Source organism: Ornithorhynchus anatinus, chromosome 4 (assembly GCF_004115215.2).
Source record: "Ornithorhynchus anatinus isolate Pmale09 chromosome 4, mOrnAna1.pri.v4, whole genome shotgun sequence".
Taxonomy (NCBI): Eukaryota; Metazoa; Chordata; class Mammalia; order Monotremata; family Ornithorhynchidae; genus Ornithorhynchus; species Ornithorhynchus anatinus.
This window is the reverse complement of record NC_041731.1, coordinates 82,026,640-82,041,799: the sequence shown is the minus strand read 5'-3', so window position 1 is coordinate 82,041,799 and position 15,160 is coordinate 82,026,640. Positions and strand designations below refer to the sequence as shown.

General features: G+C 43.2%; 1 protein-coding gene across 4 annotated transcripts in view; it reads right to left on the bottom strand.

The window, feature by feature from the left end:
* The window catches only part of CAMSAP2 (calmodulin regulated spectrin associated protein family member 2), a 140,445-nt gene that overhangs the window by 18,006 nt on the left and 107,279 nt on the right, over positions 1-15,160 (bottom strand). For all 4 annotated transcript variants that reach the window (XM_029062208.2, XM_029062211.1, XM_029062209.1 and 1 more), the window contains 4 exons: positions 12,404-12,497; positions 11,138-11,220; positions 10,682-10,751; positions 8,137-10,324 (listed from right to left, as the gene is read on the bottom strand). In XM_029062208.2, the coding sequence (XP_028918041.1) occupies positions 8,137-10,324; positions 10,682-10,751; positions 11,138-11,220; positions 12,404-12,497 (2,435 nt within the window). The remainder of the gene's footprint in view (positions 1-8,136; positions 10,325-10,681; positions 10,752-11,137; positions 11,221-12,403; positions 12,498-15,160) is intronic.

Genomic DNA, 15,160 nt, shown 5'->3' with positions numbered 1-15,160 from the left:
AAGTGCTTAGTACAGTGCTCTGCACATGCTAAGCACTCAATAATCACCACTGATTAATGACTGATCACCAAGCAACCACAGCCTCAGAACTTTTCTTCAATTTAAACCTGAACGGGCACACCGTTCTCATGCAGTCGGAGGTCGACAGGCAAGCCACCCACCTTGCATTTTGGATCCTGAGGTATTGCCACTAGTTGCCGACCATTAGCCCTCCCTGGGAAGTGGGTGCCATTTTAGGTTACAGTTGGATGATTGCTTGAAGAGGCTCTTTGGAAAGAAACACCTGAGGTGCCCCTTTTCCCTAGTGGATAGGGCACGGGCCTTGGACTCAGAGGACCTGGGTGGCTAATCCTGGTTCTGACACCTGCCTGCTGTGTGACCTTGGGCACGTCACGTAACTTTTCTGCATTTCAGTCTCCTCATCTGTAAAATGAGGATTAAAGACCTGTTTTCTTTCTACTTAAACTGGGAGCCCTTTGTAGGGCAGGGACTGTGTCACAACTGCATGTGCTGTATCTACCCCCCTGCTCGGTTCGATGCTTGGCACATAAGTGTTTAACAAAAACCACAATTATGGTGACGATGATGATTGTTATTCTCCACCCTGAATGAAATGGAAGGTGGTGCCAAGCAGGGCCTGCCCATTAAACCTCTCCTGGGCATGGTTCCATAAGGATGAGACCAAAAGGAAGCAGGGGCAAAAGAAGGATATTTGTGCAAAACGTAGAGCTCTCCCTAGCCCCAGGAAAGAGGCGTGTGGGTGGGGAAAAAAGAGGAAGGTTCCAATGAGTTTGGCTTGGAAACCCCTGCCTAGGAAGAAACTAGGGTTTTTTCCCTTTTGTTCAAAGTCATTTATCTAATGCTTATTGTAGGCAAAGCATCGAACCAAGCCCTTGGGAGAGCACAATACAACAGAGTTGGTAGACACTGTTCGCTGTCCATAGGGAGTTTACAGTCTAGAGGGGGAGACAGGCATTAACATAAACGAATACATACAATTACGGATATGGTGCCAGAAAGAGCTCACTCATGAGAGGTGGTGCACGGGGCTTGGGAAAAGAAAATCCCCCCTCCGAGAGGCAGTAGGACTATTGATTGAGCTGTTCTAATAGGGTGGAGCAGACCCACTCTTGGTATATAACATAAACAGCTCAAGAAAGACTATAGGAGGGGAAAAGATCCTGGGCCAAACCTGACTTCCAATCCGCCCTCCATCATTGACATCTACATTAAATAGGAGTAAAGTGGAAACATGTGACAAACAGCAAACGTCAAGGCAAGATTGGGTGGGGTAGAGACACCCAAAATTAATCACGCCACTGGGAGTGGTAGGGATTGTTTCCTCTGCACCTCCCCCTCCCCAAACCCTCTCCCCCCGATGTTTTACCTTAATTCCTAAAGCCGAACAATGAAAGAAAAAACTAAAATCCCTACAGAAAAACCCCAAAGGCTTGTCCTTGGGCATTAGGAGAAAATTGGAGAGATGAAGGGACTTCCTTATTAGTCAGACTTCTTTGAACTATGAACAGGACAGCCCTTTTTAGCTTCTTTACTGGGATACGCCTCAAAGCACTTGCCTGCAGTTACCATGCCAGAAGATGGGCTTTATCTTCATTTTGGAGAGTTCAGATATATTGCCGAATAGACCAAATACCTGCAATTCTACTCTTAATAATCCAAGTGTTTTATACCCTATAACTAACAGTTCTGTCATGCTTCATAATATAATGGAAGTTTGTGCTTTGAGGCGTCTTTGTATTCTGAACACCTTGTCAGATATATTCAGATAAAGAAACTGTTTCTCATTATTTGGATGCATAATTCCTTCCCCATCTCTTTCTCTTTCAAAGGAAAAATGTAAAATAATATTTTGAAACATAACAGCATCACTAATTTGGGTTAAACTACTCTTCTACAGTCCTAAACGGTATCTACACGAAAAATCTCAGAGCCTTATTTTACATAGACATTTAACATGCAATTTTCCCATGATCCTATAAACTGTAGAAGATAACAGAATATAGTACTTAAAGGAATCATGAAATTAAAACTATTAATTTAACTTGATGTCCACTTATTTGCTGGCAGCCAGGGAGGCTCCAGTAAAGCAGGAAGAAGCAGGGAAGAGGTGCATGGTTGGAATTACTCTAATCTAAGAGATTCCACTTTCTCTAATGGTGCAGAAAATGACCTCACATATTTTGACAGTCAGTTCTCTAGATTGGAAGAACCCTGCTCTACAGAAAAATCCGAGTTTTAGTCATCAGTCATGTCCAGTGCTCCACAAATGGGCAAAACCATTCTTCTCAAATGGCACTGTGTGGCATCTGGAGAAAAAAGAGTGTTTTCAGGAGAACGTTCCCAAATTCCACAATAGAGTTCTGATTTAAAACACACAGTGGAAACACAGGGCTTTGCAGATCGGTTTTCTGGGGAAATCTGGTCCCATATTATATAGCTATAAAACAACTTCGCAAAAGTCAGGTGAACCCTGGGCTTGAAGACATCCCTATCCTAGGCGTCAGGAGAACCTGGGGAGGAAATGACAGGGATTCTGAGGGTCCCAAGTGGTCTCCAGGAGGCCATTTTAGCACCTTAATTTCACTCTGGAGTGTTTTAGGATCAGTGTGTTTTAGATTGGAATTGACCCCTGAACCTATTCAGCACCGGACTAGGATGGGCCAAACCTTTAAGACCACATGGTCCCCTTCTACAGGGTTAAGGAAACAGGATTCCACAGAATGCCGATTTGTGGATCATTGTATCTCATTGAGACACTGGCTGCCTATCTATGAGATTGGCTTAAAGCAACATAATGCACAACGGTATTCTGCAATTCAGATTATCAGAAAAAGGCAAGGTGGATATTGAATCACTGCCCAGGAAATACAGCTATATTTGTCTAGCAGTTAACCCCACAGCAGAGTCGTCCAACAGTATAATCCTTTGATGCTGATCACTCACGTAGGTAGAGATTTTGGGAACTTTCACAAGTACCAGAAACCCCCCAAAACTCACTATATTCAATAGGGTTCTATTTCATTCACATTCTTTAACATACTTTCCTTGAGGAGCAAGAGAGGTTTAGCTTTTTAGGCTTTTGGAGAAGGATATGTGTGAAAGCTGAACATACTTTCATATGGCTTCAAAGGAGCATAGTTAAACTGTCCAGTCCTGTACATCCCAAGTGGAGACCAAGCCATGAAATCAGTACAGGGTCACGTCAAACTAATTCCCAGTCAATCTGAACCTAAGCAGGTAGTTCACCCCTGAAGGAAAGGCCAGGACCAAACCCTCCCTGGACCCGGAATCAGCCCAGGCAGAGTTGGGGTATTGCTGACTCAGGCCTCTTGTATTCCATTCAACCATCCTCTTACTCTTTCATTTGCAACCCTGATCTACTCTCCCTAAGTGGGAAGGGGAACTAAAGAAAGGAATGGGGAGGGGAAGAAGAGAGTCAGGGAGAAGAAAAGAGGCAAATGGGAAAAACAAAAAGAGTACTGGAGGAGGAGAAGAAAGGAAAAAGAAGGGAGGGGGAAAGGAAAGAGGAGGAAAAGAGGAGTGTGACTAGTGGAAAGAGCATGGGTCTGGGAGTCAGAGGACCTGGACTCTAATCCTGGAGCCATCACCAGTTAGTTGTGTGAGCTTGGGCAAGTCACTTCACTTCTCTGTGCCTCAATTTCCTCATCTGTAAAAACAGGGATTAAATCCTACTTTCTCCTATCTAGACTGTGGGCCCTATGGTGGATAGAGATTGTGTCCTAAACTGATGACCGTATATCTATGCCACAGCTCAAAACAGTGCTTGGTACATAGTAAGCACTTTACAAATACCATGATAATTATTATTATTATTTATCATGGTATTTGTTAAGTGCTTACTATGTGCCAAGCACTGTTCTAAGCGCTGGGGTAGATACAAGGTCATCAGGTTGTCCCACGTAGGTCCTAATTCCCATTTTATAGATGAAGGTAACTGAGGCCCAGAGAGGTGAAGTGGCTTGCCCAAAGTCACAGAGCAGACAAGTGGCAGAGCCGGGATTAGAACCCCAGTCCTCTGACTCCCAAGCCCTTGCTCTTTCCACTAAGCCATGAAAAAAGCGTTGTGGAAAAAAAGCTTTCTAAACTCAATATATAGACAATATATATAAACTCTTTTATATAGACAATGAGAAAGGGGACTTACTATTATTATTAGAAGGAAATAGACAAAGAGGACATAGTTGGTAAATAAATCAATCATATTTACTGAACAGTTACTGTGTTCAGAACACTGTAATAAGCGCTGGGGGAAAGTACGATATAACAATATAACAGAAGTGGAAGACGTGTTCCCTGACTGCAACGGTTTTATAATCAACGAGGAGAGACAGACATTAACAGAGATAAATAATGATGGCTACGTACAAGTGCTGTGGGAGGGTTAAATAAAGGGTGCAAATCTAAATGCAAGGGTGATCTGGCAGAAAGGAGTGGGAGAAGAGGAAATGAGGGCTTAGTCAGGGAAGGTCTCTTGGGGGAGATGTGCCTTCAGTAAAGTTTTGAAGGGGGCGGGGAGAGTAAGTGTCTGTCAAATATGAAGAGGGAGGAGTTCCCGGCTAGAGGCAGGATGTGGGTTAGAGGGTGGCGGCCAGACAGATGAGATGGAGGTACAGTGAGTAGGCTGGCACTGACTGAGCATTCAGAGGATGATTAGGACTCCTCTCTCCCTGCCCAGTAAAATATACTTCAGGAGGTGTCCCCCTCCCCAGGTCGATCTATTCCCCCGACAAAGGTAAAGCATGGGCTTGGGAGGCAGAGAACTTGGGTTCTAGTGCCGGTTTCGCCATTTGTCAGCTGTATGATAAATCACTTGAGTTCTCTGTGCCTCGGCTACCTCATCTGTAAAATGGGGGTTAAGACTGTGAGCTTGGTGTGGGACATGGACTGTGTCCAACCTGGAGAGCAGCGTGGCTCAGTGGAAAGAGCCCGGGCTGGGGAGTCAGAGGTCATGGGTTCGAATCCCCGCTCTGCCACTTGTCAGTTGTGTGATTTTGGGCAAGTCACTTACCTTCTCTGTGTCTCAGTTACCTCGTCTGTAAAATGGGGGTGAAGACTGTGAGCCTCAAATGGGACAACCTGATTACCCTGTATCTACCCCAGCGCTTAGAACATGGCTCTGCACATAGTAAGCACTTAACAAATACCAACATTATTATTATTATTATAATTTTGTATCTAGCCCAGCACTTAGAACAGCGCCTGGCACATGATAAGTGCTTAATGAATACTACAAAAAAATCCCTAAACATCTAGATTCATTCATTCATTCATTTTATCATTCAATTGTATTTATTGAGCACTTACTGTGTGCAGGACACTGTACTAAGCACTTGGACAATACAATATAGCAATAAAGAGATACAATCGATGCCTACAACGGGCTTACAGTCTAAAGGGGGGATGACAAAGGAGTTTCTTTCCTTTTTAATCAGAAACTTAGCAGCAATAGTTTTACAGTCCCCTTAGTAGAAACATTTCACTGATCCAGGGCTGCTTCCTGGAAATTCTTTCCAACCCCAAACCCTCCGATCAGGTGGTTTAGGAGTTACGGACCTTTCATAAAATGGTTCGTACTATGGGAGTGCCAGAGCATGAATAGTTAATGATCTGGAAACTCTCAGGGTGAAATGAGGAAGAAAATTAATTTTACCAGTATGTTAAACCTGCTTACATAGGTTTGAAGATCAATGAAATCACTCTCATTATTAACAGTTATTTCTGTTACAATTTTGATATAACATGATGGGAAAAATCTGGGAACATTCTTCCCACTGTGCTAATTTGCTCTGGGGATAACTCCATTCACAAGCTGGTGTAAGTAGATATGAGATAAGAGAAGCAGCGGCCTATTGGACAGAGCACTGGGAGTCAGAAGGACCCAGGTTCTAAATCCAGCTGTCACTTGTCTGCTGTGTGATTTTGAGCAAGTGACTTCCCTGTGCCTCAGTTACCTCATCTGTAAAACAGGGATTAAGACTGTGATCCCCATATGGGACAGAGACTGTAGCCAATATGATTACCAAACCTGATTCGCTTATATTCATTCAATCATATTTATTGAGTGCTTACTGTGTGTAGACCATTGTACGAGGTGCTTGGAAAGTACAATTCAGCAATAAAGAGAGACAATCCCTGCCCACACTGGGCTTACAGTCTAGAATCTACCCCAGGTCTTAGATTGGTACCTGGTACATAGTAAGCGCTTAGCAAATGCCATAAAAAAACCTCCCCAAACTCTCGCTCTTCTGGCTTACAGCTCCAGGAGACCGAGAGATAATGGGACCGGGCCCCCCAACATGCCCTAGTTCCTATAATTGGCCAAAAGGGCTACTGCCCACTGCCAACACTAAAAAAACCTTCATACTAGAATGCCATTCCAGAGCTTTTTATTTTACTGGAGCCAAATTCCAACACAGCGCGGTTTGCTTCTAGTACTGCCTCCCAATGCTAATAATAACTGTGGTATTTGTTAAGTGTTTAACGATGGGCCAAACACAATACCAAGTGCTGGGGTAGAAACAAGAAAATCAGGTCCCACATGGGGCTCATATTCTAAGCCCCATTTTGCAGTTGAGGAAACCGAGGTCCAGAGAAGTCAAGTGACCTGCCCAAGGTTACACAGCAGACAGGTGGTGGTGACAGGATTATAATAATGTTGGTATTTGTTAAGCACTTACTATGTGCAGAGCACTGTTCTAAGCGCTGGGGGAGATACAGGATCATCAGGTTGTCCCACGTGAGGCTCACAGTTAATCCCCCTTTTACAGATGAGGTAACTGAGGCACAGAGAAGTTAAGTGACTTGCCCACAGTCACACAGCTGACAAGTGGCAGAGTAGGGAGATTAGATTAGAACCCAGGTCCTCTGACTCTCAGGCCTATGTTCTTTCCACTAGGCCATCCTGCTTCTCTACCCATTTGTCTGTGGTGTGAACCTGAGTAGGTCACTTCACTTCTCTGGGCCTCAATTATCTCATCTGTAAAATGGGAATTGAGACTGTGATCTTCATGGGGGACAGGGACTGCATTCAATCCAATTTGCTTGTATCCTCCCCAGCACTTAGTATAGTGCCTGGCCCATACTAAGCACTTAACAAATACCACAATTATGATTATCATTATTACCCATCGTACCCGGTGGGTGCTCAATTACTGTCACTACTGCAAATAAAAAGGAAATTGCTCCATAAAGTGCACAAAGGAAAAAAAAACCAAACGGTGGTTGATGCAGTGTGCTGTAATTAAGTATACTGAATCCTTGAATGTCTCGAGGAAAGTTATAAGAAAAGGACAGAGAGCTTCCCTACTCACACCCCAAAGGTGGGACCCAAAATGAAGCTGACTCATGAGAGGGAAGCTTTTTGGAACTGCTGGGTAGGCAGCACTCTCAAGCTTTTGACAAGGATATGTCTCCGGTCACCTGAGGATAAGTACCAGGCCACTTGGTGTGGCTGTTCCCCACTCTGGAGATCTGCAGAGCAACGTGACCTATATTCCCCCTAGCTGAAATTTATTTTCATGCCTGTCTCCCCCTGTAAAGTTTTTTGTGGGCAAGGGTCACTTCTACCAATTGTATTGTACTTTCTCAGGGGCTTGGTATAAGGCTCTGCACACAGTAAGCGCTCAATAAATATCACTGATTGAGTCACTGAAATTCCTTCTCCAGTGATGATCTTATTCAACTGCTTGTCTGTGATTGTCATAAGCCCCAGAAACATTGAGGGTCCACAGGGCTCTCCTTCTCTGCTTGCAGGAGCACAAAGACTGTGTGCCACGTGGGATCACTGTGATTGAGTGGAAAGAGCGTGGGGCTGGGATTAACGAGATGATCTGGTTCGAGCCCTGGCTCTGTCCTGGCTTGCTGTGTGGCCTTGGGCGAATCACTTAAACTCTCTGGGCCTTTGTTTCCTCCTCTGTAAAATGGGGAATGTACTACCTCTCCCTACTCCAAGGGGATGTTGGCAGGATAAAATGGGGTGACTGCTACGAGAGCACCTGGGAAAAAATATAAGCACTATGCAAACAAAAAAGTACGAGAGGGTGTTCGGGTCCATCTGCGAACCTATCAGACCCCATCATTGCTGAGGTCACTTACCTTGAAGAAGAAGCCACAGCAGACTTTCTGGTCATCATCAAACTGTTCTTTATCACTCTCTCCTTCAGATTTTTCCACCGACTCATCAGCCTTTTCTGGGGGTTTTAAATCCGAGAGGGAAACCTCAATTAAATTAACACTTTTGGGAGCTGGAGTTGGCAAGATGGGAGCTGGAGGCGGTAAAATGGGTTGCTTCAGCTGATCCTCATTTGGTGTGAGGTGAACAGTTTCGGTGACGGGCTGAGACAGTACTTCGGAAACCATCGACTCGAAAGCTGTGATCTCTTTTTCTTCTGGATTGTGTCCTGGCTGTTCCCGATTTCCTTTCGACTGCCCAGCCTCCTTTCCTACCTCTTCCCTAGGTTTGGTGTTCTTGGACTGAGGTTCACTTACACGCTCCCCGTCGTCTCCAAAACAGACAAATGATCGAGTCTGGATGGGAACCTGGCTTGGGGAAAACCTTCTCAAACGAGGAAGGCTATCTACAGACCGTGGGGGGGTCAGGGTGCGGTTTAAAGGGGTGATTTTCAGTTCGTTCGGCCTAGGAGTCTTCTGCATTTTAACGGAGAAGGACGTGCTCTTCCTGTTAGAAGACTGTGGGGATGGATGAGTCGGGCGCGGGGATTCTGAAGAGAACGGGGCCACTGGTGAAGACATTCCCGTTTGCCTCGAAGACTTGAAATCCCGAATCTGTTTCTGAGGAGAAGGTTGTGGGGGTGAGATGACCCAAGCCTGCTGTTCTCTCATCTGCATCAGCATCTCTTGCTGCAGTGACAAGCGCTGCATTTCCTGCTGTAGGAAATGCAGGGAAGAGTTTAATTTTTCGATGGATTTGGTGTATTCTAAAAGCTCTCCTTCATTGAGAGTTTCCTCTGAAGGGCTGGCCAAGTTCCACTGCTTTTCAGGATCCACAGGTGTGGTGGGAGACTTTAGCCGTTTAGCCTGTGGATTCTCAACACTGTCTTTGGTGCCTTCCGTCGTGCTCTTCGTCACTGATTCATCTTCTTTTTGAGGTTCTTTTTCTCTTCCTCTCTCATGATACACCTTCTCATCTTCGGCGCCAGCTGCCTCTTCTCGAAGCGGGGATATCCCGTCGCCTTTCTTTTTCACCACCGTAAGGAATGCCGTCCTTCCCATTTTCTGTCTCTTCTTAGTGAAAGCGGCTTCCATTTTTTTCTTCTGGGCTTCAATGGCTCGCCTCTTTTCCTCTAGCTTCATCCTCAGTTGTACCATTTCAGAGGCCAGGAGTTGGGTAGTATCTCTTCCCTGATGAAGGGATGCTTCTTCAGGTATTTGTGCCCACGCAACAACGTGAGGAATATTGAGTTCAGAGCCCTCGGGTGTTGTTTTCTGAGAACTGCTGCCGCTACTCCGACCGTCTGCGTGGTTCAGTTTTCTGAATTTCTGTTCGGCGAAGCTGGTCATTTTAACTCCAGAGCTGGAAGAGGCACTGCTGCCTGCCTGGGACTTGGTGCTTACCGAACTGGGACAAGGACTCAAGGCCTCTCGGTGATTGAGAGCCCGAATATCAGAATCCTGAACAAACTTGGAGGGTTCCTCCATGTCAGAGTCCAGGCTGACAGTATAGTCTCTTAAAGAAGAGTCTTCGTCCATCGTTTCCGGAATATCTTCAGAAGGAACGTGAATTCCAGTGTCCACTTCGGTGGTATCGGTCACGGGACTTAAGGCACCTTTTGTGTCTATTATTATGTCGGGGCTAGTCTGATTCAACAAAAGATTTGAATTGAGGATACTCATTTCCCGATTATGAAGAAAGAACCCATTTGTTATCTGGGCTGTTTGCGGAGATTTTTCAGTATCGTGAATTATCTGTAAGGCTTCTTCAATGCTTGGGGTCTCAACCTGATTGCCAAAATCATCTAGATGTACCCTGTTTTGCAGAGCACCATTTGGAAGTTTGTACTGAAAGCTTTGATTTGAATTGACCTCATTGGTACTAAAAGGAAAACTGCATTTTGGATTTTCTTCTTCGATGCTTTTCGTTCCCTCTTCTCCATTGATTGGCTTGAAGGACAAGTTTTTCCTAATGTGTTTGGGGATGCGATTGTTGTTTACCGTAAGACCTTCGTTACTAACGGACCTTGTCATTCCTCTGTTTGGAGTGGAGCACTGCATGCTATTTTCCTTATCAAAAGAAATGTCAAATGACACTCCATGAACCGAGGACCTAAAAGAAGGAGTTAAGAGTGAAAAAGAATTATCCAGTAGTACCTTCTTTTAATTGCAACTGACAGTATGAAAGAGCAGTGACTTCAGTGACAAAGTTAAGAGAGATCCTTCAGGGAAGACGATAACCTAAACCCTGCTGTATTTTAGGGATCGGTATGGATGGGGACAGGTTAAGGCTACTCTCCAAACCTTCTGGATTTAATTCACCCAAATCTCAACTGCAATCTACTTAACCTCATCTCTTCCACTGCTTACATGCTGGTGACAGGTGACTAATTCTAAGACTCAGTTATGCAATTCGTTTAACAGAATAGGTAGGTTTTTCAATTTGAACGATTACTCAAAAATTTCTTACCTTTTCTCTTTTGGCCAGGTGCCTACATGGCCATCAACATAAGACATGGATGAGGATCTTCTAATTCCTCCTTTGTAAACAAAATACAAAAATCACCATGTCATACCAAAAAAAGTACACAAATGAGCCATATTTTTATGACAAATGCAAAGTCATTAATAATGCAAGAAAACAAAGCTAAAAACTGGGGCAATTAGAAATGTTTTTACTATGTAAAAGGACACAGCTACTGTGATTATTTCAGCCACAGAAGCGGGAGAAAGAACAGTGATTCATTCTCAGTCACAACCACACTACTTAAATCAGTACACCTTGAGAACCTATGCCTAAAAGCTTGTTCTTACCTTTAAATCAGTCAACCAATAGTATTTAGGGAGCGTCTATTATCTGTACAGCACTTTCTAAGCCCTAGGAATTCTTAAATTTACTACCAGGATATTAAGCTTGGGAAATTACCTGGAGCAACTGAATGAGGTTGAGGTTGTTGGTGCCTGGCAAGAAGACGATGGTGAGATTGTGGAAATCCAGGACCTTCCTCGCTATAGAGTAAAACAAATCTAAAATGATGGTTTTTGTCACAACATCAAGAATTTAAGCTTATTTCGCACTGTGGGCAAAGACCCATTACTTAAACCAGAACCAAAAGATCTCCAAACAGGAACGATGTAACAAATTTTCTTGAAAAAAAAAATCAATGAAAATAGAGTGTACAAGCATAAGCGAAATAATAAGATCACATCACTTCAGATTTATTTAGTGCCTTTTGTAAAGAGACTGAGGTGCCATCTTACACATTAGCTCATTAATCTTTAAATACTAGCAGTAGGTAAGCAGAAGTAAATGTTATTATTCATATCTTACAGAAGGAGACAGAGAAGTACAGAAACATTAAATTACCTCCCCAAAATGTAGGCTTAGCAGTTTTAAGCCTCTCGGGGAAAATCCTTTAAATATTGCTAATGATTTATAATGATAATTTCAGTATGTGTTAAGCATTTACCACACACCAAGCATTTGTACTAAGTGCTGGGGTGGATGCAAGTTAAGCAAATTGGACAAAGCCTTGGTGCCACGTGAGGTTTCACAGTCTAAGGGGGAGGTAGAAGAGATCTTTAATCCCTATTTTACAGATGAGGAAACTGAGGTAGAGTGCAATCAAGTGACTTGCCCAAAGTCACAGAGCAGGCATATGGTGGAGCCAGAATTAGAACCAAGGTCTCCTGACTTCCAGGGCCAAGCCTTTAATTAAGCCACGCTCCTTCTTTTTTGATGGCAATGGGAGAGTGTTATTTCATGATAAAGAACAGTAGGGAAGAGTACTGTGGCCCATTTTGATGGAAGGAAAATATGTCTACCCCAACTCCTTCATGGACCACTGAGGAAGAGAAGGGAGGAACTGGGGGCAGGAGGTAGGGCTGGGGCTTGGGGCTTACAATAGGGACTCTATGTCAGCTTGGTTTCATAAAAGTGAATTTCACCACATTGTCGTGGAGTGGCACTTAGATGTTTACGTGGGTTTTGAACTGTGCCTCAGTCCCTGGGAGAGAAAATTCCTGGGTTGTCTTGCAGGCAGGAAAGAGCAATAATTCCTTACGTAGAGAGAGAGAAAGACAGAGAGAGAGAGAGAGAGAGAGAGAGAGAGAGAACAAAATTGATGTGCAACCTTGATATTGATGCCAGTTTTTTTAAAAAAAAGAACAAATAAAGGGGTTCTGATACTACCTTGAAATGAAATTCGAACTGCACGAACCATCTGAAAAGTTTCTTCTGGCAGCATTCAAAGCAGCAATAGAAGATGGATCTCTCACGGATTCAGCTAAAATGGAAGATAAAAACTCCAAATTGTATTTTTCTTAGTGTGCATTTTAATGTTCATTTCCAGTTAGTAGATAAAGGAATTTGGGCAGAAATAAATTTATCTAGTCTGAAAATTCATTCATGCATTCTTATGGTTTCTCTGCACATACCATAGTTATTCCCATAATTGGTCCCATTTTGGGCATAATTTTTGCTACCCCAAAAAGGGGACAGGCTATTATGCCAGGAAATCAGTATAACAATGAGGAGAGCAGGAGGGGAAAAAGGAGAAAAAAAAGAAAAGAGGAAAGGATGGGAGAAGGAAGAGAAAGCCGACGGCACTTTTGAGGCTGTGTTTCTTACTTTTACAGAACTCTCCCAAATACTGTATGTAATCAAAACTCAAAAGCATGGCACTGGAATCAGAGGACCTGTGTTCTAATCCCAGCTCTGCCACTTGCCTGCTGTGTGACCTTAGGCAAGTCACCTAACTTCCTTGTGCCTCAGTTTTCACATCTGTAAAAGGGGAACCCAATACCTGTCTTTTCTCCAACTTAGACTGTGAGCCCCATGTGGGACAGGAACTGTGTCTGACCTGATTATCTTGTATTTACCCCAGCAGTGAGTTCAGTGTTTGGCATATAGTATGTGCTCAACAAATACCACAATTATTATTATTACTAATAACAATAACAATGATTAAATATAACAATGAATAATTACAGCAACTCCTCCTCCCTTCTCTTCCTACGCCTGACTACGCCTTCCTACACCTACACCAATGAAAAACTCCCCTTCCCTGCTGTGAGCCTATACCTGTGGATTTTATTTTTACCTTCTAACTTTCTCTCTTCCTACATCACTTTCCAATCAGGCTTCAAAAATATTCCTCCCTGCAAGAGCCTGTGTCCATGGCTTTAGTTCATTCTGACCTTTTTCCTCTTCTTACTCTGGCATCCTTCCGATGTCGCTATCACTGCTTAAAAAATAATTTCTTATTTCCTTATTACAGAATCAATTTCCTTAAATCTTAGTATAGAGGCAGTAAGGTCTAATGGAAAGAGCAGCACAAGCATGGCAGTCAGAGGACCTGGGTTCTAATCCAGGTTCTACCACTTGCTTGTTGTATGGTCTTGGGAAAGTCTTGTAACTTCTCTAACGTAGACTGTGAGCCTCATGTGGGACAGGGATTGAGTCTGACTTGATTATCTTGTATCAACTCCAACACTTAGCAGAGTGCCTGGCAGAGTAAGTGCTTAATAAATATCACAATCATTATTACTTTTATTATTTACTCCTCAAAAATTGGGAGGATTCAGTGTGGATTATGCAGTAGAGGCAATTATGTAAGTAAATATGGTATCCATTATTCCCGTTAAACAATGTTCTTAAAAATACTTGAATTTTCCCTTTCATAATACGGAAATATACAAGACTTTCAGATATCCTGTATTACTGAATTTATTTTTAGAGGAGCAGCATGGTTCAGTGGAAAGAGCACGGGTTTAGGAGTCAGAGGTCATGGGTTCTAATCCCAGCTCCTCCACCTTTCAGCTGTGTGACTTTGGACAAGTCACTTAACTTCTCAGTGCCTCAGTTACCTCATCTGTAAAACGGGGATTAAGACTGTGAGCCTCACGTGGGACAAGCTGATTACCTTGTATCTACCCTAGTGCTTAGAACAGTGCTAGGCACATAGTAAGTACTTAACAAATACCAGTATTATTATTATTATTGGAAAATAAGGAAAATTTCATTTATGAACCTACTCCTGGACTTGCTTAAAATAAAAACAAACATTGACACTTATCAAGATAAGGCTAGGGACCTCATTCTGACTCATTTCTCCTTGTTTCCATTTAAACCGATCTTCCTCACTTCTTCTTCTAATCTTTCGGCCGTAGTATCGCTTCCTGCCTCAAAAATGGCAAGAATTCCACTGGAAGAAGAAATGCCCTGCACATACTGATCATGCTTTATAAATGGCTTTGATGAAATTCCCATTTTCTTTCTTTGGTTTTTCATTTTCAGAGTGAAGATTTCTTGGAGATGTTAAACTGGATGTACGGATTTTAAACCGAAGGTCTTTGTTGTGGGCTTACACAGACATGACCGCCCCTGAAACCTGGCCCTGACCAACCTAATACCTTGCAGGTAATGATACAAACTCTATTTGTAGCTCCTTCATTCTTTTATAGCACTTTTATCTTGGCATCAAATTTTCCCTATAAAATGCCAGTCAACTGAGAACAAACTAGGAACTATTTCCATTGGTTTGGCCCATCTGCAATCGTATCCCGTCTGTTCCAGGAGTAAGTTCCAAGTGTGGGTCAAAAAGGAGAAAAGATTCACAGTAATTCCAAACTAAAAAACATAATTTCAGAATTTTGAGGCAAGAAAACAAAGTCAACATCCGAGATCAGGATGTCACAAGAAATGTGGAAAGATGGGGAAAGGAGGAGTTCAAAACCTGAAGGCTTTTGAGGTCAAACTTCACTTCCCCATTTCCCACTTCTGTCACCTCCTTCTTGTCCCCTTTCCCATCTTGTCTGCCCCACGATTCCATATGTTTTGATATCGAGACATTCCGAATCTGTGCAAGTCTTTGGATGAACTGGTAAGAACATTCCCTATAAAGGCAGGGCTAAGTCTGTTTCTGGGTATTTATTCTACAGGCATGGA